This window comes from Chiloscyllium plagiosum, unplaced genomic scaffold (genome assembly GCF_037043375.1).
Source record: "Chiloscyllium plagiosum isolate Xiang-an unplaced genomic scaffold, Cpla_swu_hap1 HiC_scaffold_3, whole genome shotgun sequence".
Taxonomy (NCBI): Eukaryota; Metazoa; Chordata; class Chondrichthyes; order Orectolobiformes; family Hemiscylliidae; genus Chiloscyllium; species Chiloscyllium plagiosum.
Genome location: NW_028270141.1, coordinates 150,214,772 through 150,232,669, shown reverse-complemented (window position 1 = coordinate 150,232,669; position 17,898 = coordinate 150,214,772). Strand labels below are relative to the sequence as shown.

General features: G+C 43.5%; 1 protein-coding gene across 2 annotated transcripts in view; it reads right to left on the bottom strand.

Annotated features, from left to right (window-relative positions):
- Positions 1-17,898, bottom strand: part of LOC122540144 (zinc transporter ZIP9-like) — a 98,049-nt gene that overhangs the window by 22,096 nt on the left and 58,055 nt on the right. For both annotated transcript variants that reach the window (XM_087984287.1, XM_087984292.1), the window contains exons 2-3: positions 2,599-2,707; positions 1,246-1,425 (exon numbers count right to left, since the gene is read on the bottom strand). In XM_087984287.1, coding sequence (XP_087840413.1) covers positions 1,246-1,425; positions 2,599-2,707 — 289 coding nt within the window. The remainder of the gene's footprint in view (positions 1-1,245; positions 1,426-2,598; positions 2,708-17,898) is intronic.

Here is a 17,898-nt window from a genome sequence, read left to right as displayed (position 1 = left end):
CCAGCATCTGCAGACCTCACTTTCTCCTCAATTAATATTTCATGGTTATCAGTAGAAGCTTGACATAGTGATCTCCCCAGTGTGGCGTGGTGCCCCCTGGTTTGACATAACGATCTCCCAGTGTGGCATGGTGCCCCCCTGGTTTGACATAGTGACCTCCCAGTGTGGTGTGGTGTCCTCCCAGCCGGGCGTTCTTTCAGTCTGGCATGGTCTCAGCATGTTCTCCTGGTTTTGAGGTGATTCCAGTGCGATCTCCCAGCCTCATGATCCTCCCGGTGAAGCTCAGAGTGGTCTGGAGCCTGGGCCCAGTGTGGACTGGAGGCTTGGTGCTAGTGTGGTATGAGTTGGAAGAACTGTGGATATGAACCTTTATTTCTGCAATGCTGGACATTTTATTTCTCGATCTTCTAGATTCTTGTATCTGAAGAAGCTGTACCGAGGTATGGATACTGTAAATGGTGACCTATAAATTTTTCACTGTACTCATTTGAGTACATGTGACAATAAAGCTCATTCAATTCGACTTGGAATTCCAGATTTTTACCAAATTCAAGTTTTAATTATCTGTCACCATGGGATTCAAACCCATGTACCCAGAATATTGGGCTGTATCTCTGGAGTATTAGTCTAGTGACAGTACCCTACACTATTGATAGGATGCCCAAATCCCTCTGGTCCATAGCTTTCTTCTTATCTTTAAATAATGTTCAACATGAAAGCAGAAATTGCTGGAGAACTGCAGCATCTGAACAAAACTGAAGAAGGGTCACTGGACTTGAAATGTTAGCCCTGTTCTTCACTCCATAAATACGTTTCTCCAGCAATTTCTGTTTTTGTTTCATATTCCACACTCACAGTTCTTTGTTTTATTTTGTGAAATAATACTCAGCTCCACTACTTTTCCTGCCCATAACTTCCCATTTCCCCACATTATATTCCATCTGCAAAGTTTCTGCCCGCTCACCTAACCTGTCCATATCCCTCTGCAAACTCTGTGAGGGACCCTCACCTCTTGCCTTCCCAAAGGTTTTTGTGTTAACTACAAACTTGGTGATAGTACATACCTGACAATGTTGTAAATAATTGTGGTCCCAACACTGATCCCCATGGCACCCCAAGGTATTATATAAATACAAATCTTTATTTCTTCTCTCTCTCTCTCTCTCTCTCACTAGGCCAACTGGGAGAGAAAGGAGTTTGGTTTTAATATTATCCAAGTTTCTGTTGTAAGAGAGATCAACATACCTCCTTGCCATGCAATGCAGTTGCCAATCTGATCAATGATGAACATAAGGAGGAAGCCCATGACGAGGGAAATGCCAATCACAAAATGGGGGGGTGCAAATTCTTTTGTGCCTGCCTGCTTTCCATCAGACACCTCATATTCCGTGATAACTTGCTTCTGTGATATATTCCTCTGCTGATCTGTAATTTCAGACGACAGAATTTATCAAAATGCATACTTTCAAAGTGCTGACTTATTTCCTCTTTGTGTTGTTTTTATCTCCTCACAGAAGATATTCACTGCTCCCTTCTCAGTGCATCAGGCATGAAACCTTTCCCCCAGGCCTCAGTTTGAAAAGGAACATTCAGAGGAATGAATAATTAAGCGGTCACTTTGGAAGCCAATTGGGGATGGTGAGGTTTTCCCACCGGAATCAGCAGCATTAAGGTATCTCACCGGCGAAGACAATATCACAGCAGCTTCACCGAGGGAGTCAGGTCTCCAGGCTCTGGGTTCAGGTACTCACTGATGTGATGGAATCAGTGCATGGGACTCTGCTATTTCTCACAATGAGAGGGCTGTGTGTAACACGTCTGTTTGCAGATGATAGAAATTTGGTGAGAAAGTTAGCAGAGGAATAAGGGGCAAGTTGGACAAATAGGAAAGAATATCACATAAGGAATGTAATGTGGGCCAAGTGTGGAGATATCCTCTTTTACTATAAGAACAAGAAAGCAGAATGTGTTTTGAATTGTGACAGACTGGGAAGTCCTTGGACATCACCATACAAAGTTAACATGAAGGTACAGCACATAATGAAGATCCCACATGGTACACAAGGAAGGATGTACCTGCCCAACAGGGATTGTAATGGAGGGTCACTCAACTCATTCCTGGGATGAGGGATTGTTGTATGAAGGAAGTCAAGGTTAACCACATCTATATGAGCTGGAGTTTGGAGAGCATGGGCAAGGCGATGGTGGAGATGGGGCATAGATGGGAGGGAGGTAAGTGGGGGGGAGAGGATAGGGAAAGGGAAAGGGGCAAGACAGGGGGCAGGGAGGGCAGAGGAAGAGAACAGAGAGCTCATTGAGGACCATCTGCCCACGGCCTGGTAGATTTTCTGATTGTGTCAGTTTATTGACCAACTTGTATCGATCAATCTCTTTGCACCCCTTCGAGTCTTGCTGCTCCTTCTATAGTTACCCTTGTCATGTATATGCCCACTTTCCATCATTCACCTCGGCACGTATATGATATGGAGTGGTGCATCGCAATCTATATAACTCAACTCTCTCTAACACAAAGATATCTATGGCCCTACACAGGTTATGTCTTTACAGGGATAATAGTGAGTGTAAGTGGGTACTGACCTGTTGTGAAATCTCCCAGCAGCAGCTCGATTCCTTCAGGGATAATGATGGCCAGAGCTGTCCCACACAATAATCCTGCTCCCAGAACTGTCACAAACTTTAGCTTCTCCTATACAGATACAGAGAGGGAGAAAAAGAGCAGGATAAGACATCAACTTCCAGAACTGGATTCGTACATATACACCGACTGTTCTGTAATCACACAGACAGTCACCCAAGGATGGAATCGAGTCCAGGTCCCTGGCACTGTGAGGCAGCAGTACTAACCACTGAGCCATCATATTCTGTAATCACACTGGCTGTCTGTTCAATAATCACACTGACTGTTCTGTAATCACGTAGACTGACACTTGTGTAATCACACAGATCAACTGTCCAGTGATCACACAGATTGACTGTCCTGTAATCACACAGACTAACTGTTCTGTAATCACATAGACTGACTGTCCTGAAATCACATAGACTGATTGTCCTGTAATCACACAGACTGACTGTCCTGTAATCACACAGACTGTTCCATAATCACACAGACTGACTGTCCTGTAATCACACAGACCGACTATTCTGTAATCACACAGACTGTCTGTCCTCTAACCACACAGACTGTCAGTCCTGTAATCACACAGACCGACTATTCTGTAATCACACAGACTGTCTGTCCTGTAACCACACAGACTGTCAGTCCTGTAATCACACAGACCTCTGCTTCTGTAATCACACTGACTGTATGTCCTCTAACCACTCAGACTGTCAGTCCTGTAATCACACAGACCTCTGCTTCTGTAATCACACAGACTGTCTGTCCTCTAACCACACAGACTGTCAGTCCTGTAATCACACAGACCTACTATTCTGTAATCACACAGACTGTCTGTCCTCTAACCACACAGACTGTCAGTCCTGTAATCATACAGACCGACTATTCTGTAATCACACAGACTGTCTGTCCTGTAACCACACAGACTGTCAGTCCTGTAATCACACAGACCTCTGCTTCTGTAATTACACAGACTGTCTGTCCTCTAACCACACAGACTGTCAGTCCTGTAATCACACAGACCTCTGCTTCTGTAATTACACAGACTGTCTGTCCTGTAACCACACAGACTGTCAGTCCTGTAATCACACAGACCGACTATTCTGTAATCACACACAATGTCTGTCCTCTAACCACACAGACTGTCAGTCCTGTAATCACACAGACCTCTGCTTCTGTAATCACACAGACTGTCTGTCCTCTAACCACACAGACCATCAGTCCTGTAATCACACAGACCTCTGCTTCTGTAATCACACTGACTGTATGTCCTCTAACCACTCAGACTGTCAGTCCTGCAATCACACAGACCGACTATTCTGTAACCACACTGACTGTCAGTCCTGTAATCACACAGACCAACTATTCTGTAACCACACAGACTGTCAGTCCTGTAATCACACAGACCAACTATTCTGTAATCACACAGACTGTCTGTCCTCTAACCACACAGACTGTCAGTCCTGTAATCACACAGACCTCTGCTTCTGTAATCACACAGACTGTATGTCCTCTAACCACACAGACTGTCAGTCCTGCAATCACACAGACCGACTATTCTGTAACCACACTGACTGTCAGTCCTGTAATCACACAGACCAACTATTCTGTAACCACACTGACTGTCAGTCCTGTAATCACACAGACCAACTATTCTGTAATCACACAGACTGTCTGTCCTTTAACCACACAGACTGTCAGTCCTGTAATCACACAGACCTCTGCTTCTGTAATCACACAGACTGTATGTCCTCTAACCACACAGACTGTCAGTCCTGTAATCACACAGACCTCTGCTTCTGTAATCACACAGACTGTATGTTCTCTAACCACTCAGACTGTCAGTCCTGCAATCACACAGACTGACTATTCTGTAACCACACTGACTGTCAGTCCTGTAATCACACAGACCGACTATTCTGTAATCACACAGACTGTATGTCCTCTAACCACTTAGACTGTCAGTCCTGTAATCACACAGACCGACTATTCTGTAATCACACAGACTGTATGTCCTCTAACCACTCAGACTGTCAGTCCTGTAATCACACAGACCGACTATTCTGTAACCACACTGACTGTCAGTCCTGTAATCACACAGACCGACTATTCTGTAATCATACAGACCAACTATTCTGTAATCACACAGACTGTATGTCCTCTAACCACACAGACTGTCAGTTCTGTAATCACACAGACCGACTATTCTGTAACCACACTGACTGTCAGTCCTGTAATCACACAGACCGACTATTCTGTAATCACACAGACCAACTATTCTGTAATCACACAGACTGTATGTCCTCTAACCACTCAGACTGTCAGTCCTGCAATCACACAGACCGACTATTCTGTAACCACACTGACTGTCAGTCCTGTAATCACACAGACCAACTATTCTGTAACCACACTGACTGTCAGTCCTGTAATCACACAGACCGACTATTCTGTAATCACACAGACCAACTATTCTGTAATCACACAGACTGTCTGTCCTCTAACCACACAGACTGTCAGTCCTGTAATCACACAGACCGACTATTCTGTAATCACACAGACTGTCTGTCCTGCAACCACACAGACTGTCAGTTCTGTAATCACACAGACCGACTATTCTGTAATCACACAGACTGACTGTCCTGTAATCACACAGACTGACTGTCCTGTATTCACACAGACTGACTGTTTTGTAATCACACACTGTCTGTTCTATAATCACACAGACTGACTGTTTTGTAATTACACAGACTGACTGTTCTGTAATCACACAAACTGTCCTTACTCATGCAGACTGACTGTTCTGTAACCACACAAACTGCCCTGTACTCACGCAGACTGACTGTTCTGTAATCAAACACTGTCTGTTCTATAATCACACAGACTGACTCTTCTGTAATCACACAGACTGACTGTTCTGTAATCACACAAACTGTCCTTACTCATGCAGACTGACTGTTCTGTAGCCACACAGACTGTCCTGTAATCATACAGACTGACTGTTCTGTAACCACATACTGTCTGTTCTATAATCACACAGACTGACTGTCCTGTAATCACACAGACAGACTGTCCTGTAATCACACAGACTGACTGTCCTGTAATCACACACTGTCTGTTCTGCAACCACACAGACTGACTGTTCTGTAATCACACAAACTGTCCTTACTCATGCAGACTGAGTGTTCTGTAGCCACACAGACTGTCCTGTAATCATACAGACTGACTGTTTTGCAATCACACAGACTGACTGTCTTGTAACCACAGACCGATTGTCCTGTAATCACACAGACTGACTGTTCTGTAACCACACAGACTGACTGTCCTGTAATCACACAGACTGACTGTTTTGTAATCACACACTGTTCTGTAACCACACAAACTGACTGTTCTGTAACCACACAAACTGACTGTTCTGTAATCACACACTGCCTGTTCTGTAACCACACAGACTGACTGTTCTGTAATCACACAGACTGACTGTTTTGCAATCACACAGACTGACTGTCCTGTATTTTGCATCAATATTTACTGTGGAAAAGGATATGGAAGATATAGACTGTAGGGAAATAGATGGTAACCTCTTGCAAAAGGTCCAGATTACAGAGGAGGAAGTGCTGGATGTCTTGAAATAGGTAAAGGTGGATAAATCCCCAGGACCTGATCAGGTGTACCCTAGAACCCTGTGGGAAGCTAGAGAAGTGATTGCTGGGCCTCTTGCTGAGATATTTGCATCATTGACAGCCACAAGGTGAGGTGCCGGAAGACTGGAGGTTGGCAAACGTGGTGCCACTTCACACAGAGGGTGGTATGGGTATGGAATGAGCTGCCAGAGGAAGTAGTGGAGGCTGGTACAACTGCAACATTTAAGAGGCATTTGGATGGGTATATGAATAGGAAGGGTTTGGAGGGATGTGGGCCGGGTGCTGACTGTTCTGTAACCACACAGACTGACTGTTTTGTAATCACACAGACTGACTGTCCTGTAATCACAGACTGACTGTCCTGTAATCACACAGACTGACTGTCCTGTATTTTGCATCCGTATTTACTGTGGAAAAGGATATGGAAGATATAGACTGTAGGGAAATAGATGGTGACCTCTTGCAAAATGTCCAGATTAAAGAGGAGCAAGTGCTGGATGAGTTGGGTTGGGATATCTGGTCGGCATGGACGGATTGGATTGAAGGGTCTGTTTTTATGCTGTACATCTCTATGACTCTACGACTCTATAACCACACAGACTGTCTGTTCTGTAATCACACTGTCTGTCCTGTAACCACCCAGACTGACTGTCCTGTAATCACACAGACTGACTGTCCTGTAGCCACCCAAACTGACTGTCCTGTAACCACACAGACTGACTGTCCTGTAATCACACAGACTGACTGTTCTGTAATCACACAGACTGACTGTTCTGCAACCACACAGACTGTCCTGTAATCACACAGACTGACTGTTCTGCAACCACACAGACTGTCCTGTAATCACACTGACTGACTGTCCTGTAATCACACTGACTATCCTGTAATCACACAGACTGACTGTCCTGTAACCACAGACTGACTGTTTTGTAATCACACTGACTGTCCTGTAATCACACAGACTGACTGTTCTGTAACCACATAGACTGACAGTTCTGTAACCACATAGACTGTCCTGTAATCACACAGACGGACTGTCCTGTAATCACAATAACTGTCATGTAATCACACAGACTGACTGTCCTGTAATCACACAGACTGTCTGTCCTGTAATCACACAGACTGACTGTTCTGTAACCACACAGAGTGACAGTTCTGTAACCACATAGACTGTCCTGTAATCACACAGACTGACTGTCCTGTAATCACACTGACTGTCATGTAATTGCACAGACTGACTGTCCTATAATCACACAGACTGACTGTTCTGTAATTACACAGACTGACTGTTTTGTAATCACACAGACTGATTGTCCTGTAACCATAGACTGACTGTCCTGCAATCACAGACTGACTGTCCTGTAATCACACAGACTGACTGTTTTGTAACCACAGACTGACTATCCTGTAATCACACAAACTGACTGTCCTGTATTTTGCATCCGTATTTACTGTGGAAAAGGATATGGAAGATATAGACTGTAGGGAAATAGATGGTGACCTCTTACAAAATGTCCAGATTATAGAGGAGCAAGTGCTAGATGAGTTGGGTTGGGATATCTGGTCGGCATGAACGGATTAGATTGAAGGGTCTGTTTTTATGCTGTACATCTCTATGACTCTATAACCACACAGACTGTCTGTTCTGTAATCACATTCTCTGTCCTGTAACCACCCAGACTGACTGTCCTGTAATCACACAGACTGTCTGTCCTGTAATCACACAGACTGACTGTTCTGTAACCACACAGACTGACTGTCCTGTAATCACACAGACTGCCTGTCCTGTAATCACACAGACTGACAGTTCTGTAACCACACAGACTGTCCTGTAATCACACAGACTGACTGTCCTGTAATCACACAGACTGTCCTGTAATCACACAGACTGACTGTCCTGTAATCACACTGACTGTCATGTAATCACACAGACTGACTGTCCTGTAATCACACAGACTGTCTGTCCTGTAATCACACAGACTGACTGTTCTGTAATCACACAGACTGACTGTTCTGTAACCACACAGACTGTCTGTCCTGTAATCATACAGACTGTCTGTCCTGTAATCACACAGACTGACAGTTCTGTAACCACACAGACTGTCCTGTAATCACACAGACTGACTGTCCTGTAATCACACAGACTGTCCTGTAATCACACAGACTGACTGTCCTGTAATCACACTGACTGTCATGTAATCACACAGACTGACTGTCCTGTAATCACACAGACTGTCTGTCCTGTAATCACACAGACAGACTGTCCTGTAATCACACAGATTCGCTATTGTGTAATAATGTGGGACCTTTCCACAGTCATGGTATTTTGGAAGGTTAGGATCGCAGTATCTGCTCTGGCTGCAGCCATGTACTGAAAGCTCATAGGAAGCCCATAGGGATGTGTCCGCCTTTAGTGTTTGCAGGATTCCCAGTGCCTGTCCTAGGATTTGCTTTAATTCCTGGATGTTTTCTTATGTCTTAAACAGTGCATCACACACGATACCTTTTCAGTGCCTCTGCCATTTCCTTATCTTACATTATCAATTCCCCAAACTCTTAAGGTGACCAAGCCTCACTTCAGTTATACCCTGTTCCTTTTCGATTTACAGAAAGTTTTCCTATCTCTTCAGATATTTCCATTTGGCTTTCTCTCTTATTCTAGTTCATTCTCCCTGATTTATTTTTGTCATTCTTTGCTGGTTTCTAAAATCTATCCCATTTTCTAACCGATCAGTAAACTTTTCTGGAGTGAATTTTTAAAATTCAACTTGATACCCTCTTTAATTACCTCAGTCAGCCACTGATGGTACATCTTTCTAATAGATTCTTTCTTCCTCAATAGAATATTTTTTTGAAATGAAGTTAAGTGAAATATCTCATAGACAGGAGCAGGAGGAGGCCATTCAGCCCTTTGAGCCTGCCCTGTCACTCAGTATGATCATGGCTGATCATCCAAATCAATTTCCCACTTTTCCCTCAGATCCTTTGATTTCTTTAGTCTCAAGTGCTCTTTCCCAACTCCTTGAAATCATTTCCCTTGAATGGGTGAGTCCAAAACTAGAGGGCATAGTTTTTGGGTGAGAGGGGAAAGATTTAAGAGGGAACTAAGGGACAACTTTTTCACACCGAGGGTGGTATGTGCATGGAATGTGCGGTCAGAGGAAGCTGGGACAATTAAAGCATTTAAAAGGCACCTGGATGGGTTTATGAATAGGAAGGGTTTAGGGGGATCTGGGCTAAGTGCTGGCAAATGTGACTAGATTAATTTAGGATATCTGGTCAGCATGGACGAGTTGGGTCGGAGGGTCTGTGTCCGTGCTGTATGGTTTCTGACTCGAAATATGTGCCAGAGACACAGCCACGTGGACAGGACAGACCAAGCTGGCTTACTTGAAGATCGGGACTGCCTCTTCCCAGTCACTGTACTCAGACTAAACTGGTTAGTTTCAAATTGAATTTCTGCAATACATCAACTGCACCCTCCCCCTCTCCCTCCCACTTCCCCTCCCCCTCCGCGTTCCCCTCCCCTCCCCTCCCCCTCCCACTTCCCTCCCACTTCCCCTCCCTCTCCCCCTACCACTTCCCTCCCACTCCCCATTCCCCTCCTCTCCCCCTCCCACTTCCCTCCCCCTCCCACTTCCCTCCCACTTCCCCTCCCTCTCTCCCTCCCACTTCCCTCCTACTTTCCCACCCCCCTCCCCTCACACTTCCCCTCCCCCTGCCCCTCCCTCCTGCATAACTACAGAACTATCAGTAACGCCAACGGGATCATTGGCATATCATTCACAACTGCATTCATATTCTGAGACTAATTCACGAGACTCACAACACCATTTCCCTGGAAGGGAATAATCATTAATATATCATTAACTAGAAAACAATGGAAATTCAGCTGCTTGAAGTTCAGATTAGGACATCTGGTGTTTGATTTCATTTTTCTGAATACACAGTGACTTTATATGGTCACAATGACAAAAACACTAACTGACCCTTACCCTGCTGAATATACAGTGACTATGTACAGTTATACAGTGAGTGACCCTTACCCTATTGAATATACAGTGACTATGTACAGTTATACAGTGAGTAACCCTTAACCTGCTGAATATACAGTGACTATGTACAGTTACACAGTGAGTGACCCTTACCTTGCTGAATATAGAGTGACTATGTAGTTACACAGTGATTAACCCACATCCTGCTGAATATACAGTCACTATGTACAATTACACAGTGAGTAACTCTTACCCTGCTGTATATAGAGTGACTATGTACAGTTACACTGTGATTAACCCATACCCTGCTGAATATAGTGACTATGTACAGTTATACAGTGAGTAACCCTTACTATGCTGAATATACAGTGACTATGTACAGTTACATAGAGAGTGACCCATACCCTGCTGAATATAGAGTGATTATGTACAGTTACACAGTGAGTAACCCTTACCCTGCTGAATATAGTGACTATGTATAGCTACACAGTGAGTAACCCTTACCCTGCTGAATATAGTGACTATGTACAGTTACTCAGTGATTAACCCATACCCTGCCGAATATAGTGACTACATAGTTATACAATGAGTAACCATTACCCTGCTGAATATACAGTGACTATGTACAGTTACACAGTGAGTGACCCTTACCCTGCTGAATATAGTGACTATGTACAGTTACACAGAGAGTGACCCTTACTATGCTGAATATACAGTGACTATGTACAGTTACAGTGAGTGACCCTTACCCTGCTGAATATACAGTGACTATGTACAGTTACACAGTGAGTAACCCTTGCCCTGCTGAATATAGAGTGACTATGTACAGCTACACAGTGAGTTACCCTTACCCTGCTGAATATACAGTGACTATGTTCAGTTATACAGTGAGTGACCCTTACTCTGCTGAATATAGTGACTATGTACAGTTACACAGAGAGTGACCCTTGCCCTGCTGAATGTACAGTCACTATGCACAGTTACACAGTGAGTAACCCTTACCCTGCTGAATATACAGTGACTATGTACAATTACATAGTGAGTGACGCTTACTCTGCTGAATATACAGTGACTATGTACGGTTATACAGTGAGTAACCATTACCCTGCTGAATATACAGTCACTATGTACAGTTACATAGTGAGTTACCCTTAGCCGGCTTAATATAGAGTGACTATGTACAGTTACACAGTGAGTGACCCTTACCCAACTGAATAGACAGTGACTATGTACAGTTACACAGTGAGTGACCCTTACCCTGCTGAATATACAGTCACTATGTACAGTTACACAGTGAGTGACCCTTACCCTGCTGAATATACAGTCACTATGTACAGTTACACAGTGAGTAACCCTTACCCTGCAGAATATAGTGACTATGTACAGCTACACAGTGAGTGACCCTTACCCTGCTGAATGTACAGTCACTATGCACAGTTACACAGTGAGTAACCCTTACCCTACTGAATATACAGTGACTATGTACAGTTACAGTGAGTGACCCTTACCCTGCTGAATATACAGTGACTATGTACAGTTACACAGTGAGTGACCCTTACCCTGCTGAATGTATAGTCACTATGTACAGTTACACAGTGAGTGACCCTTACCCTACTGAATATATAGTGACTATGTACAGTTACACAGTGAGTGACCCTTACCCTGCTGAATGTATAGTCACTATGTACAGTTACACAGTGAGTGACCCTTACCCTACTGAATATATAGTGACTATGTACAGTTACACAGTGAGTGACCCTTACCCTGCTGAATGTATAGTCACTATGTACAGTTACACAGTGAGTAACCCTTACCCTGCTGAATATAGAGTGACTATGTACAGTTACACAGTGAGTGACCCTTACCCTGCTGAATGTACAGTCACTATGTACAGTTACATAGTGAGTAACCCTTATCCTGCTGAATATAGAGTGACTATGTACAGCTACACATTGAGTGACCCTTACCCTGCTGAATATACAGTGACTATGTTCAGTTACACAGTGAGTTATCCTTACCCTGCTTAATATACAGTGACTATGATCAGTTACACAGTGAGTAACCCTTACCCTGCTGAATATAGAGTGACTATGTACAGTTACACAGTGATTAACCCATACCCTGATGAATATAGTGACTATGTACAGTTAAACAGTGAGTAACCCTTACCCTGCTGAATATACAGTGACTGTACAGTTACACAGTGAGTGACCCTTACCCTGCTGAATGTAGAGTGACTATGTACAGTTACACAGTGAGTGAACCTTACCCTGCTGAATATAGTGACTATGTACAGCTACACAGTGAGTGACCCTTACCCTACTGAATATACAGTGACTGTGTACAGTTACACAGTGAGTGACCCTTACCCTGCTGAATATACAGTGACTATGTACAGTTACACAGTGAGTGACCCTTACCCTGCTGAATATACAGTGACTGTGTACAGTTACACAGTGAGTGACCCTTACCCTGCTGAATATACAGTCACTATGTACAGTTACACAGTGAGTGACCCTTACCCTGCTGAATATAGAGTGACTATGTACAGCTACACATTGAGTGACCCTTACCCTGCTGAATATACAGTCACTATGTACAGTTACACAGTGTGTGACCCTTACTCTGCTGAATATGCAGTGACTGTGTATAGTTACACAGTGAGTGACCCTTACCCTGCTGAATATAGTGACTATGTACAGTTACACAGTGAATGACCCTTACCCTGCTGAATATACAGTGACTATGTACAGTTACACAGTGAATTACCCTTACCCTGCTGAATATAGTGACTATGTACAGTTACACAGTGAGTGACCCTTACCCTGCTGAATATACAGTGACTATGTACAGTTACACAGTGAATGACCCTTACCCTGCTGAATATAGTGACTATGTACAGTTACACAGTGAATGACCCTTACCCTGCTGAATTTACAGTGACTATGTACAGTTACACAGTGAATGACCCTTACCCTGCTGAATATAGTGACTATGTATAGTTACACAGCGAGTGACCCTTATCCTGCTGAATATAGTGACTATGTACAGTTACAAAGTGAATGACCCTTACCCTGCTGAATATACAGTGACTATGTACAGTTACACAGTGAATGACCCTTACCCTGCTGAATATAGTGACTATGTACAGTTACACAGTGAGTGACCCTTACCCTGTTGAATATACAGTGACTATGTACAGTTACAGTGAGTGACCCTTACCCTGCTTAATATACAGTGACTATGTACAGTTACACAGTGTGTGACCCTTACTCTGCTGAATATGCAGTGACTGTGTATAGTTATACAGCGAGTGACCCTTATCCTGCTGAATATACAGTGACTTTATGTACAGTTACACAGTGAGTGACCCTTACCCTGCTGAATATACAGTGACTGTGTACAGTTACACAGTGAGTGACCCTTACCCTGCTGAATATACAGTGACTATGTACAGTTACACAGTGAATGACCCTTACCCTGCTGAATATACAGCGCCTGTGTACAGTTACACAGTGAATGACCCTTACCCTGCTGAATATACAGTCACTGTGTACAGTTACACAGTGAGTGACCCGTACCCTGCTGAATATACAGTGACTGTGTACAGTTACACAGTGAGTGACCCTTACCCTGCTGAATATACAGTGACTATGTACAGTTACACAGTGAGTGACCCTTACCCTGCTGAATATACAGTGACTGTGTACAGTTACACAGTGAGTGACCCTTACCCTGCTGAATATACAGTCACTGTGTACAGTTACACAGTGAGTGACCCTTACCCTGCTGAATATACAGTCACTATGTACAGTTACACAGTGAGTGACCCTTACCCTGCTGAATATACAGTCACTATGTACAGTTACACAGTGAGTAACCCTTACCCTGCAGAATATAGTGACTATGTACAGCTACACAGTGAGTGACCCTTACCCTGCTGAATATGCAGTGACTGTGTATAGTTATACAGCGAGTGACCCTTATCCTGCTGAATATACAGTGACTTTATGTACAGTTACACAGTGAGTGACCCTTACCCTGCTGAATATACAGTGACTGTGTACAGTTACACAGTGAGTGACCATTACCCTGCTGAATATACAGTGACTATGTACAGTTACACAGTGAATGACCCTTACCCTGCTGAATATACAGTGACTATGTACAGTTACACAGTGAGTGACCCTTACCCTGCTGAATATAGAGTGACTATGTACAGTTACACAGTGAGTGACCCTTACCCTGCTGAATATACAGTGACTGTGTACAGTTACACAGTGAGTGACCCTTACCCTGCTGAATATACAGTCACTATGTACAGTTACACAGTGAGTGACCCTTACCCTGCTGAATATACAGTGACTGTGTACAGTTACACAGTGAGTGACCCTTACCCTGCTGAATATACAGTCACTATGTACAGTTACACAGTGAGTGACCCTTACCCTACTGAATATACAGTGACTATGTACAGTTACAGTGAGTGACCCTTACCCTGCTGAATATAGAGTCACTATGTACAGTTACACAGTGAGTGACCCTTACCCTGCTGAATGTATAGTCACTATGTACAGTTACACAGTGAGTGACCCTTACCCTACTGAATATATAGTGACTATGTACAGTTACACAGTGAGTGACCCTTACCCTGCTGAATGTATAGTCACTATGTACAGTTACACAGTGAGTGACCCTTACCCTGCTGAATATAGTGACTATGTACAGTTCCACAGTGAGTGACCCTTACCCTACTGAATATATAGTGACTATGTACAGTTACACAGTGAGTGACCCTTACCCTGCTGAATGTACAGTCACTATGTACAGTTACATAGTGAGTAACCCTTATCCTGCTGAATATAGAGTGACTATGTACAGCTACACATTGAGTGACCCTTACCCTGCTGAATATACAGTGACTATGTTCAGTTACACAGTGAGTTATCCTTACCCTGCTTAATATACAGTAACTATGATCAGTTACACAGTGAGTAACCCTTACCCTGCTGAATATAGAGTGACTATGTACAGTTACACAGTGATTAACCCATACCCTGATGAATATAGTGACTATGTACAGTTATACAGTGAGTAACCCTTTCCCTGCTGAATATACAGTGACTGTACAGTTACATAGTGAGTGACCCTTACCCTGCTGAATGTAGAGTGACTATGTACAGTTACACAGTGAATGACCCTTACCCTGCTGAATATAGTGACTATGTACAGTTACACAGCGAGTGACCCTTATCCTGCTGAATATAGTAACTATGTACAGTTACACAGTGAATGACCCTTACCCTGCTGAATATACAGTGACTATGTACAGTTACACAGTGAATGACCCTTACCCTGCTGAATATAGTGACTATGTATAGTTACACAGCGAGTGACCCTTATCCTGCTGAATGTAGTGACGATGTACAGTTACACAGTGAATGACCCTTATCCTGTTGAATATACAGTGACTATGTACAGTTACAGTGAGTGACCCTTACCCTGCTTAATATACAGTGACTATGTACAGTTACACAGTGTGTGACCCTTACTCTGCTGAATATGCAGTGACTGTGTATAGTTATACAGCGAGTGACGCTTATCCTGCTGAATATACAGTGACTTTATGTACAGTTACACAGTGAGTGACCCTTACCCTGCTGAATATACAGTGACTGTGTACAGTTACACAGTGAGTGACCCTTACCCTGCTGAATATACAGTGACTATGTACAGTTACACAGTGAATGACCCTTACCCTGCTGAATATACAGCGCCTGTGTACAGTTACACAGTGAATGACCCTTACCCTGCTGAATATACAGTCACTGTGTACAGTTACACAGTGAGTGACCCTTAGCCTGCTGAATATACAGTGACTGTGTACAGTTACACAGTGAGTGACCCTTAACCTGCTGAATATACAGTGACTATGTACAGTTACACAGTGAGTGACCCTTACCCTGCTGAATATACAGTGACTGTGTACAGTTACACAGTGAGTGACCCTTACCCTGCTGAATATACAGTCACTATGTACAGTTACACAGTGAGTGACCCTTACCCTGCTGAATATACAGTCACTATGTACAGTTACACAGTGAGTAACCCTTACCCTGCAGAATATAGTGACTATGTACAGCTACACAGTGAGTGACCCTTACCCTGCTGAATATGCAGTGACTGTGTATAGTTATACAGCGAGCGACCCTTATCCTGCTGAATATACAGTGACTTTATGTACAGTTACACAGTGAGTGACCCTTACCCTGCTGAATATACAGTGACTGTGTACAGTTACACCGTGAGTGACCATTACCCTGCTGAATATACAGTGACTATGTACAGTTACACAGTGAATGACCCTTACCCTGCTGAATATACAGCGCCTGTGTACAGTTACACAGTGAGTGACCCTTACCCTGCTGAATATAGAGTGACTATGTACAGTTACACAGTGAGTGACCCTTACCCTGCTGAATATACAGTGACTGTGTACAGTTACACAGTGAGTGACCCTTACCCTGCTGAATATACAGTCACTATGTACAGTTACACAGTGAGTGACCCTTACCCTGCTGAATATACAGTCACTATGTACAGTTACACAGTGAGTAACCCTTACCCTGCAGAATATAGTGACTATGTACAGCTACACAGTGAGTGACCCTTACCCTGCTGAATGTACAGTCACTATGCACAGTTACACAGTGAGTAACCCTTACCCTACTGAATATACAGTGACTATGTACAGTTACAGTGAGTGACCCTTACCCTGCTGAATATACAGTGACTATGTACAGTTACACAGTGAGTGACCCTTACCCTGCTGAATGTATAGTCACTATGTACAGTTACACAGTGAGTGACCCTTACCCTACTGAATATATAGTGACTATGTACAGTTACACAGTGAGTGACCCTTACCCTGCTGAATGTATAGTCACTATGTACAGTTACACAGTGAGTGACCCTTACCCTGCTGAATATAGTGACTATGTACAGTTCCACAGTGAGTGACCCTTACCCTACTGAATATATAGTGACTATGTACAGTTACACAGTGAGTGACCCTTACCCTGCTGAATGTATAGTCACTATGTACAGTTACACAGTGAGTAACCCTTACCCTGCTGAATATAGAGTGACTATGTACAGCTACACAGTGAGTGACCCTTACCCTACTGAATATACAGTGACTCTGTACACTTACACAGTGAGTGACCCTTACCCTGCTGAATGTACAGTCACTATGTACAGTTACATAGTGAGTAACCCTTATCCTGCTGAATATCGAGTGACTATGTACAGCTACACATTGAGTGACCCTTACCCTGCTGAATATACAGTGACTATGTTCAGTTACACAGTGAGTTATCCTTACCCTGCTTAATATACAGGAACTATGATCAGTTACACAGTGAGTAACCCTTACCCTGCTGAATATAGAGTGACTACGTACAGTTACACAGTGATTAACCCATACCCTGATGAATATAGTGACTATGTACAGTTATACAGTGAGTAACCCTTACCCTGCTGAATATACAGTGACTGTACAGTTACACAGTGAGTGACCCTTACCCTGCTGAATGTAGAGTGACTATGTACAGTTACACAGTGAGTG